Raw genomic sequence first — 21,424 nt, 5'->3', positions numbered from 1 at the left:
GAATGGTCCCCATGTGTCCCACATGCCCCCCTGACATCCCCAGAGAAACAGCATTGGTCCTGACAGCTGGTGTCTGGAGTGTCTGCAGGAGAAGGACAACTCAGAGGCGCAGGCTGAGATGCAGCAGAACTTTAATATTAGGGTCAAAAGAGGGAAAAGAGGTTGCTCCAAGAGGAAGCCCTAGTTCAGGAAGCACCAGGAGCAGATGAGAGCGTGCACCATGGCTGACCCCATCCTTCCTATAAGGGGTGTTGGGGTTGTTTGGTCCCTCTGAACAAAAGAAGCCAATGCTCTGTGCCCACTCTGCTCTGAATTTCTGTGGTCCTTTAGCAGGGGAAGCACCTCCTGCCGCAGTAGCCGCTGCCCAAGCCAGAGAGCCCAAAGCCCCCGGAGGAGATGGGCACTCCCTGAGAGCTGAGGATGCTGCCAACGGCAGCGGAGGTGGAGGATCCCACGGCGGTGTTCTGCGGGAAGGAGCTGAGGATGGGGCCGGGCAGGGTCACCACCACGGGAGAGGGCTGGATGAAGACGTTGGAGTCCTGGCACTGCTGGACACAGGGCTCATTGCAGCTGTTGGCCAGTGGGGTTGGGCCACAGGGTCCGCATGGCAGGCACGGCAGGCACTGGTTGTAGCAGGACATGTCTCGGGGCAGGACGTGCACCTGATGGGAGGGAGGGCGCAAAGGGGCACAAGGGTGAGAGAGGAGCAGTCTGCCAGCCCACCACTGGACAGCAGCAGCACATGCTGTTTGGGGAGCTGGCAGCTGTGAAAGGAGGCCCACAGCCTTCTCCTTCCCCTGGGCACCAATGTCCTTGAACAGAATATCCCAGCCCAGGAAGCTCCCCACTTAGCCCATAGCTTCAGATACACCTCAGCCAGGACCCAGCTTCACTCCACACACCACTTCACTCCACACTTCACATCTACTGTTCCCTTCCCTCTCCCATTTCTAGCTTTCCCAAGACCCAAGAGAAGATGAAGAGGCAGGCATGTGCTAAGAAATTTCCCAGGATGAAGTTGAGGAGAAAGGGCTTCAGACTCACCTTGATCCCAAGGAGATGGAGGTAACAGGAGTGGATGAGGGAGTGAGGAAATGGGGCTGCTTTTATACCTCTCCTGCACTGCCCCAGGCCCACAGTCACTCTATGTGGGCCGTAATTTTCTAGCAGACTCACCTCAAATGCAAAATATCTTAGCTAATGGCACAGGTTGTGCTTTGGTTTCTGTCAACTCTGCCATTTCATTTCCTCGTTTCTGACCTGACCATTTGGCCACAAAGGCTCCTTTCAAGTACAAGGATAACAGGTCAAGCATTTCCCCTGGCAGGAACACATCAGTAGGGACAGTATATTAGTCCTAAGTTCTGGAGAGCATGGTACCTGTCTCTGTGGAAGTGCATTCACCTCTTAAATAGAAAGCGCACATATCCTCTCACATCTTTGGTGTGCCCTTCTAAATGCCCAAAGGCTCCTTCACCAAGGGACAAGGAGCATCCTTCTCCTGCTGGCCTGGCTCCCAGCCTACTCCACCAGTCACAGCTCATTGCCTGCATAGGCAGATGGCCTGTACTGCAGCTTTGAAATGCCCAAGTTGTGAGAGTACTCGCCAAAAGGTCATGCTGCAGGGTAATGGCTGTTGGGGCTGCCTGGAGGGTGGCACAGCTTGAGCTTGGACCTCAGACAGAGCTGCTTGGATGGAGGAGGATTTGGCATGCATGGTGCTCAGGCCTGCAGATAGCAGGCACTATGGCTTGGCCTCATGCCAAAAGTGTGGCACGTGGCCAATCCCAAATTGGAGCATGACTTGTCCTGGGCAGGGAGAGTCTCTCTCAGGAAGTTTGCCTGCTGAAGGCATTCCCTTGCCCTCCTGGGGTGTGTCCCAGCTGCCTCCCATGTCTGCAGGGCAGGGAAGTGCTTTGATCATGCAGCAGGGATGCATTGCCTCCTTGATGGAGTCTGGGAGGTGTTTCTGTAGCCAGGGCCCTTGTGAGCAAGTCCCCTCCCTGAGCATGCCCAGCCGCGTGGCAGTGCCAGCTCCTGCCAGCCATTGATGGCAGGAGTAGGGCAGACCTACTCAGAGGAGGTCCAGGGGATGCAGGATCAGAGGGTAGTTCAGTCCCCAGTCTGCAGTGCTGCAAGAGTTTGTTCCCCATCCTGTGCAGGACCTGCCTTTTGTCCTTCTAGATTGCCTTGAGGTTCCTGAGGGCCCATTCCCGCAGGCTGTCTAGGTCTCCCCTTGTGGCAGCCCTGCACCAGAGTGCACCAGCGGGCCCCCAGTTGCTGTCTCCTCCCAAGTTAGTGGAAGTGGTAATGGCATCAAGGCAGACAGCTGAAAGCATTGGCACAGCCTGGATGCCTGGGGAGGCAAAGACCAGTGGCCATTGGATGGAGCCATGAGGGAGGGAGGAGAGAGAAGCTTGTGGTGCATCCTTAAGGAATAGGAGCCTCTGCTGAGGACTGCAGCTCCAGGAGGAGCGGGGCCTCTTCCTGCAAAACACATCACCGGCCATTCCCTGAAGTGCACAAAGGCATGTCCTGTCCTCTGCCTGAATGCAACCACTCTCTTGCACTTTTCTGCCCATACTGATATGATCCTGCTGGGGTATTCCTTTGAACTCTGATACCAGAAAGTAGCCTGTATGGTACAATAGGCATGTCAGAAATGAGGAAATGAAATGGTAGAGCTGATGGAAACCAAAATACAACCTGTGCTATTAGCTAAAATATTTTGCATTTAAGGAGTGTCTACTGGAAAATTATGGCTTCCGCAGAGTGACTGTGGGCCTGGGGCAGTGCAGAGAGGTATAAAAGTGGCCCAGTCTCCTCACACTCTTCATCCACTGCTCTTGCCTCCATCTCCCTGGGAACGAGGTGAGTCTGAAGGCCTTTCATCTCCTCTTCTTCCCTGGGGATTTCTTAAACATGCCTGCCTCTTCATATTCTCCTGCATCTTGGGAGTGCTAGTCATGGGAGAGGGAAAAGAGCAGCACACGTGTCATGGAGAGAACCTGCAGCTTGGCTGAATTTCTCCGCTGCTATGGGCTAGGTGGGGAGCTTTGTCAGACTGGACAGTCCTGGCCGAGCTCTTGTGTCCAAAGTTAAGCCCATGGGGCTCCTTACACAGCTGACAGGTCACAAAACAGAACGTACCATGGCTTTCCCGCGGTGGTCTGGCACATTTCTCCTCTCTCATAGAAGTTCTCCTCTGGGCCCTCTCTCTTACCAGGTACACCTCCTGCCCTGAGACATGTCCTGCTACAACCAGTGCCTGCCGTGCCTGCCATGCGGACCCTGTGGCCCAACTCCGCTGGCCAACAGCTGCAATGAGCCCTGTGTCAGGCAGTGCCAGGACTCCAACGTCTTCATCCAGCCCTCTCCTGTGGTGGTGACCCTGCCCGGCCCCATCCTCAGCTCCTTCCCGCAGAACACCGCCGTGGGATCCTCCACCTCCGCTGCCGTTGGCAGCATCCTCAGCTCTCAGGGAGTGCCCATCTCCTCCGGGGGCTTTGGGCTCTCTGGCTTGGGCAGCGGCTACTGCGGCAGGAGGTGCTTCCCCTGCTAAAGCTGCTGGTGATGGCCCTAGAGAAAGACCCCCAGGGACCCAGAAGTTGGTAGCGGACAGAGCACTGGCTTCTTGCACTGAGGTGCCAAACACTCCCAGCACCATTGCAAATGGATGGGGCCAGCCTGGCCTCTTGGAAAGCACAGCCCATGTCTGCCTTTCCTCACCTTCACTCTCTCCTTTCCCACCTGTGTCCTTGTTGTTCACTGCAGCTCCACTGGGCTCAAAGTCCGACAGTGACATCCTAGTGTGGACCTTCTGTCCCTTCTCCCTCAGTGGAGTGGGCAGATGGACAGGTGGTGGGATGCCCTCCATGGCCACACAGTGCACGCTCTCGTCTGCCCCTGGAGCTTTCTGCACTGGGGCATCGTCTTGGTGTGACCTCGGTTCCCTCTTTTGACTCTAATATTAAAGTTCTTCTGCATCCCAGCCTGTGCCTCTGAGTCGTCTTTCCCCTGCAGCAGCTTTTCCAGGATGCCTGGGGAGAGAGGTGTTGCTCACGGGTAGTTCTGGGAGCGGGTGGCTGCTGATGATCATGCTTTGCGATCATTAACACAGGCTTGCATTCAGAATGCTTCTTCATGTATCAGGTCACCCTCTGGATTCTAAATATGTGGTTACTTAGAGCTGGATGGAATTATCCAACATAATTGATTGGCTTCTATGCATTTTGGTGTGCACACTGTTTCTTCTCTTCCTTGACAAGGTGGAGGGCATAGCTGCCCAAGAGAAGACAGGAAATCCCTTCCTAACAACAACACTGCAGAACTTGCTGTGCTTGGTCAGTCTTTCTTGCTACACAGCCCCAAACTGGGCACAGTGTTCCAGATGCGTTTGGAGGAGTGCCGAGCAGAGTGGGATTGTCACTGCCCTCAATGACACCAAGCTGAGTGGTGCAGCTGATAGAAAAGAAGGAAGAGATGCCATTCAAAGGGACCTCCTCAGGCTGGGGAAGTGGGTCTATGTGAACTGCATGAGGTTCAACAAGTCCAACTGCAAGGTGCTGCACCTGGCTCAGGGCAATCCCAGACAGGAGTACAGACAGGGAGAAGAACTCATCGAGAGCAGCCCTGCCAGAGAAGGACTTGGGGGTTGTGGTGGACAAAATTCTTGACACGAGCCAGCCATGTGCGCTTTCAGCCCATAAGGCCAACTGCATGCTGGTCTGCATCAAAAGAGGTGTGACCGGCAGGTCGAGGGAGGTGATTGTCCCCCTCTACTCTGCCCTCATGAGTACTCAGAGTACTGCATCCCCATCCGGGGCCCCCGGCACAAGAAAGATGTGGGCCTGTTAGAGCAAGTCCAGAGTAGGGTGATGTCATGGTTTAACCCGGCCGGCAGTTAAACACCACGCAGCCGTTCGCTCACCCTCCCCCCTCCCTCTCTGGGATGGGGGAGAGAAATGGAAAGTGAAGCCCGTGAGTTGAGATAAAGACAGTTTAATAAGACAGGAAAATAATAATAACAATAATAATAATAATACAATGATGATAATAGTACTACTACTACTAACATGTACAAACAAGTGATGCACAATGCAATTGCTCACCACCTGCTGACCGATGCCCAGCCTAACCCCGAGCAGTCCGGCCCCCCTCCCCCCGGCTAGCCACCCCTATATATTGTTTAGCATGACGTCAGATGGTATGGAATACCCCTTTGGCTAGTTTGGGTCACCTGTCCTGGGTCTGTCCCCTCCCAGCTCTTACTGCATCCCCAGCCTGCCTGTTGGCAGGACAGAGCAAAAGGCTGAGATGTCCTTGGCTTGGTATAAGCACTGCTCTGCAACAATTAAAACATCGGGGTGTTATCAGCACTCTTCTCATCCTAAGCCAAAACACAGCATTCCACCAGCTACTAGGAAGAAAATTAATTCTGTTCTAACTGAAACCAGGACAGGTGAAAAAAGATTGGACGGCTGGAGCACCTCTCCTCTGAAGAAAGGCTGAGAGAGCTCAAGAAGTTCAGCCTGGAGAAGGGAAGGCTCTGCGGAAACCTCATTGTAACCTTTTAGTACTTAAAGAGGTCTCAGGAAAAAAAAACAAAAAACAAAAAACAACAAACAAACAAACAAAAAAAAAGATTGAGAAGGACTCTTAACTTGGGTAGAGAATGATAGGGCAAGGGGTAATGGTCTTAAACTAAAAGAGGACAGATTTAGACTAGACCTTAAGAGGAAATCTTCACTGTAAGGGTAGTGAGGCACTGGACCAGGTTGCCAAGAGAAGCTGTGGATGCCCCATCCCTGGAGGTGTTCAAGGCCGTTCTGGATGGGGCCTTGGCCAATCTGATACAGCAAGTGGCATCCCTGTCTGTGGCAGGGGGCTTAGAGTTAGATGATCATTAAGGTCTCTTCCAACCTGAGTCCATGATTCTATAATTCTATCCTTCCATGATTCTGTAATTCTATGATTCTTGAGCTCCTGACTATGCTTCTGCTCGTACAGCCCAGGATGTCATTGGTGTCCTCGGTGTCTCGGAGCACTGCTGGGAGTCACTTCTCTTTGGGTGGGTTTACCACCCAAGTAACTTTTCCTGGACCAGCTTTGGGTCTGCAACCATAGAGGGGCTTTAAGATAGATGATGTGGCATGAGGGCAGGCTGGCAGGAAGTCATCTGCCAGACTGGGCTCTGGGTGACTGCGGCGATGCTTTGGAGAGCTCATGGATGGCCCTTAGAGACACTCAGAAAGCACCCGCTGTCTCTCCTCCTGCCCTCAGTCTTTCCCTGCCTCCCTCTTCCCCACAAAGTTTTGCTTACAGCCCAGGGAACAGATGGAAGGAGTAGGGGGAGGACTCTGTGGTGGGCTGACCCCGGCAAGCATCTAAGCACCCACCACACACTCGCTCATACCGCAGCCGCAGCAGGACAGGGGAGACAGTTGGAAGTCAAAGAGACAGAAAAACTCCCCGGTTTATATAAAGACATTTTAAAGAGGGCATGGGAAACAAGAGAGAAAAAGCAAGTGATGCAAAGGCTGTGCCTCATCACCTCCCACCAGAAGACCGATGTCCAGCAGGTGTCTGCAGGATGGCTACTTAGGCAGAACTGTCCCGCTGTTTTGTTGCCGGGCGTGATGCTCTATCGTATGCAATATCCCTTTGGTCGATTTGGGTCAGCTGTCCTAACTGTGTCCCCTCCTGAAAACTTCCCCGCCCCTAGCCTGCTCTGTGAGGGTGCAGAGGGGGAAACATAGAAGGCCTTGACGCTGAGCTCAATCGTTGGAGTGTCACCTCCGCTGTTTTAGCCACACAATCAGAACACAGCACCATATTGCCTATGGTGAAGACAATTGCCTTCATCACAGCCAGAGCCAGTACAGCCTGCTTCCCCCACTCCCTCTCCTGGCCTGCTCCGGGGCCATTTTCTGCATGAGCCTCCCCGCCCAGAACAGCTGCCCCTGGAGCAGAAGGAATTGCCACCCCTCCTCTTGCCTCTCTCCCTCTCCCCTGCTGCCCCCTTCCCAGGAACCTGTGTGGCTGCTGCCCTCCCGGGGCCGCATGCAGCTCTGGCTCCTCGCTGGAGGCCAGCAGTGGCCACATGCCACCTTCAGCAGGCTGTGCACTGAGGCCAATATGGCACGCCAGGACAGAGAGGCAGCAAAGCTGGGCCTGATGACCAGAGGCCCTGCAGAACTCATGGGCACCTCCCTCACGTGTGAGTGACAGTGCTTTCCAAGGGGCCCTACTGCACACGGCCTCATCCTTGGAAACGTGAATGGTCCCCATTTGTCCCACATGCCCCCTGACGTCCCCAGATGGTGTCTCGCAGCTGGTGTCTGGAGTGTCTGCAGGGGAAGGACGACTCAGAGGTGCGGGCTGGGATGCAGAAGAACTTTAATATTAGAGTCAAAAGAGGGAAACGAGGTCACACCAAGAGGGTGCCCCAGTGTAGGAAGCACCAGGGGCAGACGAGAGCATGCGCTGTGTGGCCACGGAGAGCATCCCGCCACCTGTCCATCTGCCCACTCCACTGAGGGAAAAGGGACAGAAGGTCCACACTAGGCTGATGTGGTGGGACTCAGAACTCAGTGGAGCTGCAGTGAGTAACAAGGACACAGGTGGGAAAGGAGAGAATGGAGGAGGAGTAAGGCAGACATGGGCCGTGCTCTCCGAGAGTCCCATGCTCTTCCAAGGGGTGTTGGGGAGGTTTGGCCACCCTGAACACAAGAAGCCTATGCTCTGTGCCCAGTCTGCTACCAACATCTGGGTCCGTGGGCGTCTTTCTCCCGGGCCATCACCAGCAGCTTTAGCAGGGGAAGCACCTCCTGCCGCAGTAGCCGCTGCCCAAGCCAGAGAGCCCAAAGCCCCCGGAGGAGATGGGCACTCCCTGAGAGCTGAGGATGCTGCCAACGGCAGCGGAGGTGGAGGATCCCACGGCGGTGTTCTGCGGGAAGGAGCTGAGGATGGGGCCGGGCAGGGTCACCACCACGGGAGAGGGCTGGATGAAGACGTTGGAGTCCTGGCACTGCCTGACACAGGGCTCATTGCAGCTGTTGGCCAGCGGAGTTGGGCCACAGGGTCCGCATGGCAGGCACTGGTTGTAGCAGGACATGTTTCGGGGCAGGAGGTGTACCTGGTAAGAGAGAGGACTCAGAGGAGAACTGTGGTGACAGAGGACCAGTCTGCCAGTCCAACCTAGAACAGCCATGGGACATGCTTTTTGGGGAGCTAGCAACGGTGTAAGAAGGCCCACAGCCTTCTCCTTCCCTTTTTTCCCAGCAGCCTTGCAAAAACGTCCAGGCCAAAGCAGATCCCAACCAAGCCCTTATCTCGGGATTTATGTCAGCCAAGCCACTGCTTCACTTCATGACACACCTCCTGTCCCCTTCCCTCGCCCATGACTAGCAACCCCAAGACCCAACAGAGGAGGAAGGTGCAGACATGTAATGAGAAATCCCCAGGGAAGAAGAGGAGAAGAAAGGCCTTCAGACTCACCTCGTTCCCAGGGAGATGGAGGCGAGAGCAGTGGATGAAGAGAGTGAGGAGATTGGGCCTCTTTTATACCTCTCCTGCACTGCCCCAGGCCCACAGTCACTCTACGCAGGCCGTAATTTTCTGGCAGACTCACCTGAAATGCAAAATAGCCTTCCTAATGGCACAGGTTGTGCTTTGGTTTCTGTCAATTCTGCCATTTCATTTCCTCATTTCTGATTTGCCCATTTGGCATCAGAATCTCCTTTTAAGTAACAAGATGAGAGGTCAAGCATTTCCCTGAGCGGGAACACGTCAGTAGGGCAGCAGATGTGTACTAACTGCTAGAGAGTTTATTGGATTTATGTGGCAAAGTTTTGGTAATAGGGTTTTGCAGGGGTGGCCTCTGTGAGAGATATCCCGAAGCTGACCCATGTTACATAAGAGCCAGTTTCAGGTGGCTCCAAACTGGCCTGCTGCTGTCCAGAGCCAAGCCAATATGCAATGTTTTTTTGGCTGTGTGAGAGCAGAATTAAGAAAAGGAAAACTACTCTGGTACAACAGCAGCTGGGACAGCAAGGAGTGAGAAACAGCCCTGCAGACACCAAGCTCAGTGAAGAAGGAGAGGGAGGAGGTGCTCCAGGTCCTAAAGCGGACTCATAGAATCATGGAATCATTAAGGTTGGAAAAGACCTCCAAGATCATCTGGTCCAAGCACCTCCTATCACCAATATCATCCACTAAAGCATGTCCCCAAGTACCACAGCCAACCTTTCTTTAAACACCCCCTGGGATGGTCGCTCCCCCACCGCCCCAGGACAGCCCCTTCCAATGTCTGACTATTCTTTCTGAGAATAAATTTCTCCTCATTTCCAACCTGAACTTCCCCTGGTGCAACCTGAGGCCATTCCCTCTAGTCCTGCCACGAGTTATCTGTGAGAAGAGGCCAACCCCCAGCTCCTTTCAGGTAGTTGTAGAGGGCAGTAACATCTCCCCTGAGCCTCCTCTTCTCCAGACTAAACAACCCCAGTTTCCACAGCTGCTCCTCACAGGACTTGCGCTCCAGACCCTTCACAGCTTTGTAGCCCTTCTCTGGACACACTCCAGGGCTATGATGTCTTTAAACAAAGACATTAAAGACGATGGCCCCAACACCAAAAACCCTGGGGAGCACCACTCGTCAACAGCTGGATTTGACTCCATTCAGTCAGAAGTTCCCCTGTGGCCCGTGGAGAGGCCTCTGGTGGAGCAGGCTGTCCCCCTGCAGCCCATGGGTACCATGGCGCAGCACATCTCCACACTAGCCCATGGAGGATCCCCCAGTGGAGCAGGTGGTCCTTGCCCGAAGGAGGCTGTGGCCCATGGAGAGGACCACAGTGGAGCAGGCCCTGGGCCAGAGCTGCAGCCCATGGACAGGACCCCACGCAGGAGCAGGGGTTCTGGGGGGAGCTGCCGCCCGTGGGGGAACCCATGCTGGAGCTGTTTCTTCCTGATGGATGGACCCTGTGGTACAGACCCATATTTGCAGCAGTTCTTGAAGAGCTGCTGCTTATGAGAAGCCCACGCAGGATCAATTCAAGAGGGACTAAATCCTGTGGGAGGGACCCCACATTGGAACAAGGGCAGAGAGTTACTGTGAAGGAGGGGCGGAGTCGAAATGTTACGGACTGACCACAGCTCCCCCTGCATGTTGCCAGTGTACCTTCTGAGGGGAAGAACGTAGAAGTGGGTGTATGGGGGAAAGGTATTTTTAGTTTTTTAGTATGTTATATATATAGTTTATATATACATGTATATATATATATATATAGTTTTATAGTAGGTTATATAGTATGTTTAGTTCTATAGCTTTATATTTTATTTAGTAATAGGTAATAAGTTACATTAATCTCCCTATTCTGAGTCTGTCTTGTCCGTGACTATAACTGGTGATAGATCTCTCTGTCCTTATCTTCATCTGTTTTCACAGAATCACAGAATCACAGAATTTTCTAGGTTGGAAGAGACCTCAAGATCATTGAGTCCAACCTCTGACCTAACGCTAACAGTCCCCACTAAACCATTTCCCTAAGCTCTACATCTAAACGTCTTTTGAAGACTTCCAGGGATGGTGACTCCACCACTTCCCTGGGCAGCCTGTTCCAGTGCCTCACAACCCTTTCAGTGAAGAAGTTCTTCCTAACATCTAACCTAAAACTCCCCTGGCTCAACTTAAGCCCATTCCCCCCGTCCTGTCACCAGGCACATGGGAGAACAGGCCAACCCCCACCTCGCTACAGCCTCCCTTGAGGTACCCATAGAGAGCGATAAGGTCGCCCCTGAGCCTCCTCTTCTCCAGGCTGAACAAGCCCAGCTCCCTCAGCCGCTCCTCGTAGGACTTGTTCTCCAGGCCCCTCACCAGCTTCGTTGCCCTTCTCTGTACCCGCTCAAGCACCTCCATGTCCTTCTTGTAGCGAGGGGCCCAAAACTGAACACAGTACTCGAGGTGCGGCCTCACCAGAGCTGAGTACAGGGGGACGATCACCTCCCTAGCCCTGCTGGTCACACTGTTCCTGATACAAGCCAGGATGCCGTTGGCCTTCTTGGCCACCTGAGCACACTGCTGGCTCATATTCAGCCGACTATCCACCATCACTCCCAGGTCCTTCTCTGCCTGGCAGCTCTCCAACCATTCCTCTCCCAGCCTGTAGCTCTGCTTGGGGTTATTGCACCCCAGGTGCAGGACCCGGCACTTGGCCTTGTTGAACTTCATGCAGTTGACCTCAGCCCATCGGTGCAGCCTATCCAGATCCTCCTGCAGAGCTTTCCTACCCTCAAGCAGATCGACACATGCACCTAACTTGGTGTCATCTGCGAACTTACTGAGGGTGCACTCGATGCCCTCGTCCAGATCATCGATGAAGATATTAAAGAGGACCGGCCCCAGCACCGAGCCCTGGGGGACGCCACTATTCCATCATATTTCCTCCCCCTTCCCTTTAAGGCAGGGGAATTAGAGAGTGGTTGTGATGCAGCTCAGCTGCCCTGCTGAGTAAAACCGCCATAGAGTAGGTCAGAAGGGGTAGAAGATGAGTCCCAGGTGCTGGAGGGGTCCTGCATATCCTTCTGTCTATGCAGAGCCCTCCTTGATGACCAAAGCCTCCCTCACCTGAGGACACAGCACATCCTCCTACAACTTGGCCTGGCTCCCAGCCTGCTCCACCAGCTCATTACCTGCATAGGCAGATGGGCTGTGCTGCAGTTTTGAAATGCCCTGGCACAAGACATCTCCTTTTTAATGACATGTTTTCTGTATCCTTGGCCTTGTTCCCTCTTGTGGCTGTCTCCTGGGCTCTTCAGGCAAGCCATGTTGTCAGCTGCTGTGAGGAAGGCAAAGGTTGCTTTCCTGAGCACAATGATGCCCAGCAAGTCCTGGGGAATCAGGTCCCTTCACTACCAGAGGACTGAGTTATTCACCGGGACAGTGTCTTGCTCCACCACTCCCCTTGCCATACCATGCACTTTGGCCAGACATATTCTATGACCAGCAGTAAAACCAAAGACCTGCCTTCTTGTGCAAAAGATGCTGACCATCCTGTGAGCTGCCTGAGGTATGAGAGTTCTGGTCAGAAGGTCATGCTGCAGGGTAAAGGCTGTTGGGGCTGCCTGGAGGGTGGCACAGCTCGAGCTCAGGCTCAGATGGAGCTGCCTGGACAGAGGGGGATTTGGCAAGCATGGTGCTCAGGCCTGCAGAGAGCAGGCACTATGGCTTGGCCTCATGCCAAAAGTGTGGCACGTGGCCAGTCCCAAATTGGAGCATGACTTGTCCTGGGCAGGGAGAGTCTCTCTCAGGAAGTTTGCCTGCTGAAGGCATTCCCTTGCCCTCCTGGGGTGTGTCCCAGCTGCCTCCCATGTCTGCAGGGCAGGGAAGTGCTTTGATCATGCAGCAGGGATGCATTGCCTCCTTGATGGAGTCTGGGAGGTGTTTCTGCAGCCAGGGCCCTTGTGAGCAAGTCCCCTCACTGAGCATGCCCAGCCGCATGACAGTGCCCGTTCCTGCCAGCCCTCGCTTCTTGAGTGGGAGCTTCGTTGTCCCCCCAGTGGTGCCGGCTTGTTCTCTTGCCTGAGGAGGGCTTTGACATGGCAGAGGATGTGTGCTGAAGTTCTCATGCTAGGACATATTGCCTGGGACCCAGAGACAGGTCCCAGCAAGGGGGAAGATGTTTTCCTGTAACCCTTGTTCCCCTCGAAAAAGTGATTAGGATAGATCCTTCACATAGTCCCATGTCTTTGATTAACATGGTGAAACTTGTGTATCCCTTGCCTCCCACAGTCCATGTCTGCCTGTATTCTGAGGTCAGACCTCCTCAGAGGGGATCAGGGGGCAGCTCATGGGAGGTCATGGACAGCTTCCAGACACCTCTCACAGAGGCCACCCCTGCAGAACCTTGCCATGTAAACCCAATAAACCCTCTAGCACTTAGGACTCATCTGCTGCCCTACTGACGTGTTTCCGCTCAGGGAAATGCTTGACCTCTCATCTTGTTACTTAAAAGGAGATTCTGATGCCAAATGGGCAAATCAGAAATGAGGAAATGAAATGGCAGAATTGACAGAAACCAAAGCACAACCTGTGCCATTAGGAAGGCTATTTTGCATTTCAGGTGAGTCTGCCAGAAAATTACGGCCTGCGTAGAGTGACTGTGGGCCTGGGGCAGTGCAGGAGAGGTATAAAAGAGGCCCAATCTCCTCACTCTCTTCATCCACTGCTCTCGCCTCCATCTCCCTGGGAACGAGGTGAGTCTGAAGGCCTTTCTTCTCCTCTTCTTCCCTGGGGATTTCTCATTACATGTCTGCACCTTCCTCCTCTGTTGGGTCTTGGGGTTGCTAGTCATGGGCGAGGGAAGGGGACAGGAGGTGTGTCATGAAGTGAAGCAGTGGCTTGGCTGACATAAATCCCGAGATAAGGGCTTGGTTGGGATCTGCTTTGGCCTGGACGTTTTTGCAAGGCTGCTGGGAAAAAAGGGAAGGAGAAGGCTGTGGGCCTTCTTACACCGTTGCTAGCTCCCCAAAAAGCATGTCCCATGGCTGTTCTAGGTTGGACTGGCAGACTGGTCCTCTGTCACCACAGTTCTCCTCTGAGTCCTCTCTCTTACCAGGTACACCTCCTGCCCCGAAACATGTCCTGCTACAACCAGTGCCTGCCATGCGGACCCTGTGGCCCAACTCCGCTGGCCAACAGCTGCAATGAGCCCTGTGTCAGGCAGTGCCAGGACTCCAACGTCTTCATCCAGCCCTCTCCCGTGGTGGTGACCCTGCCCGGCCCCATCCTCAGCTCCTTCCCGCAGAACACCGCCGTGGGATCCTCCACCTCCGCTGCCGTTGGCAGCATCCTCAGCTCTCAGGGAGTGCCCATCTCCTCCGGGGGCTTTGGCCTCTCTGGCTTGGGCAGCGGCTACTGCGGCAGGAGGTGCTTCCCCTGCTAAAGCTGCTGGTGATGGCCCGGGAGAAAGACGCCCACGGACCCAGATGTTGGTAGCAGACTGGGCACAGAGCATAGGCTTCTTGTGTTCAGGGTGGCCAAACCTCCCCAACACCCCTTGGAAGAGCATGGGACTCTCGGAGAGCACGGCCCATGTCTGCCTTACTCCTCCTCCATTCTCTCCTTTCCCACCTGTGTCCTTGTTACTCACTGCAGCTCCACTGAGTTCTGAGTCCCACCACATCAGCCTAGTGTGGACCTTCTGTCCCTTTTCCCTCAGTGGAGTGGGCAGATGGACAGGTGGCGGGATGCTCTCCGTGGCCACACAGCGCATGCTCTCGTCTGCCCCTGGTGCTTCCTACACTGGGGCACCCTCTTGGTGTGACCTCGTTTCCCTCTTTTGACTCTAATATTAAAGTTCTTCTGCATCCCAGCCCGCACCTCTGAGTCGTCCTTCCCCTGCAGACACTCCAGACACCAGCTGTGAGACACCATCTGGGGACGTCAGGGGGCATGTGGGACAAATGGGGACCATTCACGTTTCCAAGGATGAGGCCGTGTGCAGTAGGGCCCCTTGGAAAGCACTGTCACTCACACGTGAGGGAGGTGCCCATGAGTTCTGCAGGGCCTCTGGTCATCAGGCCCAGCTTTGCTGCCTCTCTGTCCTGGCGTGCCATATTGGCCTCAGTGCACAGCCTGCTGAAGGTGGCATGTGGCCACTGCTGGCCTCCAGCGAGGAGCCAGAGCTGCATGCGGCCCCGGGAGGGCAGCAGCCACACAGGTTCCTGGGAAGGGGGCAGCAGGGGAGAGGGAGAGAGGCAAGAGGAGGGGTGGCAATTCCTTCTGCTCCAGGGGCAGCTGTTCTGGGCGGGGAGGCTCATGCAGAAAATGGCCCCGGAGCAGGCCAGGAGAGGGAGTGGGGGAAGCAGGCTGTACTGGCTCTGGCTGTGATGAAGGCAATTGTCTTCACCATAGGCAATATGGTGCTGTGTTCTGATTGTGTGGCTAAAACAGCGGAGGTGACACTCCAACGATTGAGCTCAGCGTCAAGGCCTTCTATGTTTCCCCCTCTGCACCCTCACAGAGCAGGCTAGGGGCGGGGAAGTTTTCAGGAGGGGACACAGTTAGGACAGCTGACCCAAATCGACCAAAGGGATATTGCATATGATAGAGCATCACGCCCGGCAACAAAACAGCGGGACAGTTCTGCCTAAGTAGCCATCCTGCAGACACCTGCTGGACATCGGTCTTCTGGTGGGAGGTGATGAGGCACAGCCTTTGCATCACTTGCTTTTTCTCTCTTGTTTCCCATGCCCTCTTTAAAATGTCTTTATATAAACCGGGGAGTTTTTCTGTCTCTTTGACTTCCAACTGTCTCCCCTGTCCTGCTGCGGCTGCGGTATGAGCGAGTGTGTGGTGGGTGCTTAGATGCTTGCCGGGGTCAGCCCACCACAGAGTCCTCCCCCTACTCCTTCCATCTGTTCCCTGGGCTGTAAGCAAAACTTTGTGGGGAAGAGGGAGGCAGGGAAAGACTGAGGGCAGGAGGAGAGACAGCGGGTGCTTTCTGAGTGTCTCTAAGGGCCATCCATGAGCTCTCCAAAGCATCGCCGCAGTCACCCAGAGCCCAGTCTGGCAGATGACTTCCTGCCAGCCTGCCCTCATGCCACATCATCTATCTTAAAGCCCCTCTATGGTTGCAGACCCAAAGCTGGTCCAGGAAAAGTTACTTGGGTGGTAAACCCACCCAAAGAGAAGTGACTCCCAGCAGTGCTCCGAGACACCGAGGACACCAATGACATCCTGGGCTGTACGAGCAGAAGCATAGTCAGGAGCTCAAGAATCATAGAATTACAGAATCATGGAAGGATAGAATTATAGAATCATGGACTCAGGTTGGAAGAGACCTTAATGATCATCTAACTCTAAGCCCCCTGCCACAGACAGGGATGCCACTTGCTGTATCAGATTGGCCAAGGCCCCATCCAGAACGGCCTTGAACACCTCCAGGGATGGGGCATCCACAGCTTCTCTTGGCAACCTGGTCCAGTGCCTCACTACCCTTACAGTGAAGATTTCCTCTTAAGGTCTAGTCTAAATCTGTCCTCTTTTAGTTTAAGACCATTACCCCTTGCCCTATCATTCTCTACCCAAGTTAAGAGTCCTTCTCAATCTTTTTTTTTGTTTGTTTGTTTGTTGTTTTTTGTTTTTTGTTTTTTTTTCCTGAGACCTCTTTAAGTACTAAAAGGTTACAATGAGGTTTCCGCAGAGCCTTCCCTTCTCCAGGCTGAACTTCTTGAGCTCTCTCAGCCTTTCTTCAGAGGAGAGGTGCTCCAGCCGTCCAATCTTTTTTCACCTGTCCTGGTTTCAGTTAGAACAGAATTAATTTTCTTCCTAGTAGCTGGTGGAATGCTGTGTTTTGGCTTAGGATGAGAAGAGTGCTGATAACACCCCGATGTTTTAATTGTTGCAGAGCAGTGCTTATACCAAGCCAAGGACATCTCAGCCTTTTGCTCTGTCCTGCCAACAGGCAGGCTGGGGATGCAGTAAGAGCTGGGAGGGGACAGACCCAGGACAGGTGACCCAAACTAGCCAAAGGGGTATTCCATACCATCTGACGTCATGCTAAACAATATATAGGGGTGGCTAGCCGGGGGGAGGGGGGCCGGACTGCTCGGGGTTAGGCTGGGCATCGGTCAGCAGGTGGTGAGCAATTGCATTGTGCATCACTTGTTTGTACATGTTAGTAGTAGTAGTACTATTATCATCATTGTATTATTATTATTATTGTTATTATTATTTTCCTGTCTTATTAAACTGTCTTTATCTCAACTCACGGGCTTCACTTTCCATTTCTCTCCCCCATCCCAGAGAGGGAGGGGGGAGGGTGAGCGAACGGCTGCGTGGTGTTTAACTGCCGGCCGGGTTAAACCATGACATCACCCTACTCTGGACTTGCTCTAACAGGCCCACATCTTTCTTGTGCCGGGGGCCCCGGATGGGGATGCAGTACTCTGAGTACTCATGAGGGCAGAGTAGAGGGGGACAATCACCTCCCTCGACCTGCCGGTCACACCTCTTTTGATGCAGACCAGCATGCAGTTGGCCTTATGGGCTGAAAGCGCACATGGCTGGCTCGTGTCAAGAATTTTGTCCACCACAACCCCCAAGTCCTTCTCTGGCAGGGCTGCTCTCGATGAGTTCTTCTCCCTGTCTGTACTCCTGTCTGGGATTGCCCTGAGCCAGGTGCAGCACCTTGCAGTTGGACTTGTTGAACCTCATGCAGTTCACATAGACCCACTTCCCCAGCCTGAGGAGGTCCCTTTGAATGGCATCTCTTCCTTCTTTTCTATCAGCTGCACCACTCAGCTTGGTGTCATTGAGGGCAGTGACAATCCCACTCTGCTCGGCACTCCTCCAAACGCATCTGGAACACTGTGCCCAGTTTGGGGCTGTGTAGCAAGAAAGACTGACCAAGCACAGCAAGTTCTGCAGTGTTGTTGTTAGGAAGGGATTTCCTGTCTTCTCTTGGGCAGCTATGCCCTCCACCTTGTCAAGGAAGAGAAGAAACAGTGTGCACACCAAAATGCATAGAAGCCAATCAATTATGTTGGATAATTCCATCCAGCTCTAAGTAACCACATATTTAGAATCCAGAGGGTGACCTGATACATGAAGAAGCATTCTGAATGCAAGCCTGTGTTAATGATCGCAAAGCATGATCATCAGCAGCCACCCGCTCCCAGAACTACCCGTGAGCAACACCTCTCTCCCCAGGCATCCTGGAAAAGCTGCTGCAGGGGAAAGACGACTCAGAGGCACAGGCTGGGATGCAGAAGAACTTTAATATTAGAGTCAAAAGAGGGAACCGAGGTCACACCAAGACGATGCCCCAGTGCAGAAAGCTCCAGGGGCAGACGAGAGCGTGCACTGTGTGGCCATGGAGGGCATCCCACCACCTGTCCATCTGCCCACTCCACTGAGGGAGAAGGGACAGAAGGTCCACACTAGGATGTCACTGTCGGACTTTGAGCCCAGTGGAGCTGCAGTGAACAACAAGGACACAGGTGGGAAAGGAGAGAGTGAAGGTGAGGAAAGGCAGACATGGGCTGTGCTTTCCAAGAGGCCAGGCTGGCCCCATCCATTTGCAATGGTGCTGGGAGTGTTTGGCACCTCAGTGCAAGAAGCCAGTGCTCTGTCCGCTACCAACTTCTGGGTCCCTGGGGGTCTTTCTCTAGGGCCATCACCAGCAGCTTTAGCAGGGGAAGCACCTCCTGCCGCAGTAGCCGCTGCCCAAGCCAGAGAGGCCAAAGCCCCCGGAGGAGATGGGCACTCCCTGAGAGCTGAGGATGCTGCCAACGGCAGCGGAGGTGGAGGATCCCACGGCGGTGTTCTGCGGGAAGGAGCTGAGGATGGGGCCGGGCAGGGTCACCACCACAGGAGAGGGCTGGATGAAGACGTTGGAGTCCTGGCACTGCCTGACACAGGGCTCATTGCAGCTGTTGGCCAGCGGAGTTGGGCCACAGGGTCCGCATGGCAGGCACGGCAGGCACTGGTTGTAGCAGGACATGTCTCAGGGCAGGAGGTGTACCTGGTAAGAGAGAGGGCCCAGAGGAGAACTTCTATGAGAGAGGAGAAATGTGCCAGACCACCGCGGGAAAGCCATGGTACGTTCTGTTTTGTGACCTGTCAGCTGTGTAAGGAGCCCCATGGGCTTAACTTTGGACACAAGAGCTCGGCCAGGACTGTCCAGTCTGACAAAGCTCCCCACCTAGCCCATAGCAGCGGAGAAATTCAGCCAAGCTGCAGGTTCTCTCCATGACACGTGTGCTGCTCTTTTCCCTCTCCCATGACTAGCACTCCCAAGATGCAGGAGAATATGAAGAGGCAGGCATGTTTAAGAAATCCCCAGGGAAGAAGAGGAGATGAAAGGCCTTCAGACTCACCTCGTTCCCAGGGAGATGGAGGCAAGAGCAGTGGATGAAGAGTGTGAGGAGACTGGGCCACTTTTATACCTCTCTGCACTGCCCCAGGCCCACAGTCACTCTGCGGAAGCCATAATTTTCCAGTAGACACTCCTTAAATGCAAAATATTTTAGCTAATAGCACAGGTTGTATTTTGGTTTCCATCAGCTCTACCATTTCATTTCCTCATTTCTGACATGCCTATTGTACCATACAGGCTACTTTCTGGTATCAGAGTTCAAAGGAATACCCCAGCAGGATCATATCAGTATGGGCAGAAAAGTGCAAGAGAGTGGTTGCATTCAGGCAGAGGACAGGACATGCCTTTGTGCACTTCAGGGAATGGCCGGTGATGTGTTTTGCAGGAAGAGGCCCCGCTCCTCCTGGAGCTGCAGTCCTCAGCAGAGGCTCCTATTCCTTAAGGATGCACCACAAGCTTCTCTCTCCTCCCTCCCTCATGGCTCCATCCAATGGCCACTGGTCTTTGCCTCCCCAGGCATCCAGGCTGTGCCAATGCTTTCAGCTGTCTGCCTTGATGCCATTACCACTTCCACTAACTTGGGAGGAGACAGCAACTGGGGGCCCGCTGGTGCACTCTGGTGCAGGGCTGCCACAAGGGGAGACCTAGACAGCCTGCGGGAATGGGCCCTCAGGAACCTCAAGGCAATCTAGAAGGACAAAAGGCAGGTCCTGCACAGGATGGGGAACAAACTCTTGCAGCACTGCAGACTGGGGACTGAACTACCCTCTGATCCTGCATCCCCTGGACCTCCTCTGAGTAGGTCTGCCCTACTCCTGCCATCAATGGCTGGCAGGAGCTGGCACTGCCACGCGGCTGGGCATGCTCAGGGAGGGGACTTGCTCACAAGGGCCCTGGCTACAGAAACACCTCCCAGACTCCATCAAGGAGGCAATGCATCCCTGCTGCATGATCAAAGCACTTCCCTGCCCTGCAGACATGGGAGGCAGCTGGGACACACCCCAGGAGGGCAAGGGAATGCCTTCAGCAGGCAAACTTCCTGAGAGAGACTCTCCCTGCCCAGGACAAGTCATGCTCCAATTTGGGATTGGCCACGTGCCACACTTTTGGCATGAGGCCAAGCCATAGTGCCTGCTATCTGCAGGCCTGAGCACCATGCATGCCAAATCCTCCTCCATCCAAGCAGCTCTGTCTGAGGTCCAAGCTCAAGCTGTGCCACCCTCCAGGCAGCCCCAACAGCCATTACCCTGCAGCATGACCTTTTGGCGAGTACTCTCACAACTTGGGCATTTCAAAGCTGCAGTACAGGCCATCTGCCTATGCAGGCAATGAGCTGTGACTGGTGGAGTAGGCTGGGAGCCAGGCCAGCAGGAGAAGGATGCTCCTTGTCCCTTGGTGAAGGAGCCTTTGGGCATTTAGAAGGGCACACCAAAGATGTGAGAGGATATGTGCGCTTTCTATTTAAGAGGTGAATGCACTTCCACAGAGACAGGTACCATGCTCTCCAGAACTTAGGACTAATATACTGTCCCTACTGATGTGTTCCTGCCAGGGGAAATGCTTGACCTGTTATCCTTGTACTTGAAAGGAGCCTTTGTGGCCAAATGGTCAGGTCAGAAACGAGGAAATGAAATGGCAGAGTTGACAGAAACCAAAGCACAACCTGTGCCATTAGCTAAGATATTTTGCATTTGAGGTGAGTCTGCTAGAAAATTACGGCCCACATAGAGTGACTGTGGGCCTGGGGCAGTGCAGGAGAGGTATAAAAGCAGCCCCATTTCCTCACTCCCTCATCCACTCCTGTTACCTCCATCTCCTTGGGATCAAGGTGAGTCTGAAGCCCTTTCTCCTCAACTTCATCCTGGGAAATTTCTTAGCACATGCCTGCCTCTTCATCTTCTCTTGGGTCTTGGGAAAGCTAGAAATGGGAGAGGGAAGGGAACAGTAGATGTGAAGTGTGGAGTGAAGTGGTGTGTGGAGTGAAGCTGGGTCCTGGCTGAGGTGTATCTGAAGCTATGGGCTAAGTGGGGAGCTTCCTGGGCTGGGATATTCTGTTCAAGGACATTGGTGCCCAGGGGAAGGAGAAGGCTGTGGGCCTCCTTTCACAGCTGCCAGCTCCCCAAACAGCATGTGCTGCTGCTGTCCAGTGGTGGGCTGGCAGACTGCTCCTCTCTCACCCTTGTGCCCCTTTGCGCCCTCCCTCCCATCAGGTGCACGTCCTGCCCCGAGACATGTCCTGCTACAACCAGTGCCTGCCGTGCCTGCCATGCGGACCCTGTGGCCCAACCCCACTGGCCAACAGCTGCAATGAGCCCTGTGTCCAGCAGTGCCAGGACTCCAACGTCTTCATCCAGCCCTCTCCCGTGGTGGTGACCCTGCCCGGCCCCATCCTCAGCTCCTTCCCGCAGAACACCGCCGTGGGATCCTCCACCTCCGCTGCCGTTGGCAGCATCCTCAGCTCTCAGGGAGTGCCCATCTCCTCCGGGGGCTTTGGGCTCTCTGGCTTGGGCAGCGGCTACTGCGGCAGGAGGTGCTTCCCCTGCTAA

General features: G+C 54.1%; 6 protein-coding genes across 6 annotated transcripts; 3 read left to right on the top strand and 3 right to left on the bottom strand.

Moving 5' to 3' along the window:
• Positions 1-326: 326 nt before the first annotated feature.
• Positions 327-659, bottom strand: LOC116498595 (feather keratin 1-like). The gene has a single exon (XM_032202944.1). The coding sequence runs from the start codon at positions 639-641 to the stop codon at positions 327-329; it is 315 nt and encodes a 104-aa protein (XP_032058835.1). The 5' UTR covers positions 642-659.
• Positions 660-3,247: 2,588 nt separating this feature from the next.
• LOC116498321 (feather keratin 1-like) lies at positions 3,248-3,562 on the top strand. Its single transcript, XM_032202556.1, has one exon. It carries the CDS (start codon positions 3,248-3,250, stop codon positions 3,560-3,562), a length of 315 nt encoding a protein of 104 aa, XP_032058447.1.
• Positions 3,563-7,810: 4,248 nt separating this feature from the next.
• LOC116498512 (feather keratin 1-like) lies at positions 7,811-8,134 on the bottom strand. Its single transcript, XM_032202819.1, has one exon. The coding sequence runs from the start codon at positions 8,114-8,116 to the stop codon at positions 7,811-7,813; it is 306 nt and encodes a 101-aa protein (XP_032058710.1). The 5' UTR covers positions 8,117-8,134.
• A 5,482-nt stretch (positions 8,135-13,616) lies between these two features.
• Positions 13,617-13,940, top strand: LOC116498511 (feather keratin 1-like). The gene has a single exon (XM_032202818.1). The coding sequence runs from the start codon at positions 13,635-13,637 to the stop codon at positions 13,938-13,940; it is 306 nt and encodes a 101-aa protein (XP_032058709.1). The 5' UTR covers positions 13,617-13,634.
• A 4,248-nt stretch (positions 13,941-18,188) lies between these two features.
• LOC116498320 (feather keratin 1-like) lies at positions 18,189-18,503 on the bottom strand. Its single transcript, XM_032202555.1, has one exon. It carries the CDS (start codon positions 18,501-18,503, stop codon positions 18,189-18,191), a length of 315 nt encoding a protein of 104 aa, XP_032058446.1.
• Positions 18,504-21,091: 2,588 nt separating this feature from the next.
• On the top strand, positions 21,092-21,424 carry LOC116498589 (feather keratin 1-like). The gene has a single exon (XM_032202924.1). The coding sequence runs from the start codon at positions 21,110-21,112 to the stop codon at positions 21,422-21,424; it is 315 nt and encodes a 104-aa protein (XP_032058815.1). The 5' UTR covers positions 21,092-21,109.

The sequence above is a fragment of the Aythya fuligula genome, chromosome 24 (assembly GCF_009819795.1).
Source record: "Aythya fuligula isolate bAytFul2 chromosome 24, bAytFul2.pri, whole genome shotgun sequence".
Taxonomy (NCBI): domain Eukaryota; kingdom Metazoa; phylum Chordata; class Aves; order Anseriformes; family Anatidae; genus Aythya; species Aythya fuligula.
Note: the sequence above shows the minus strand (reverse complement) of the source record. Positions and strands in the feature narration are given on the sequence as shown.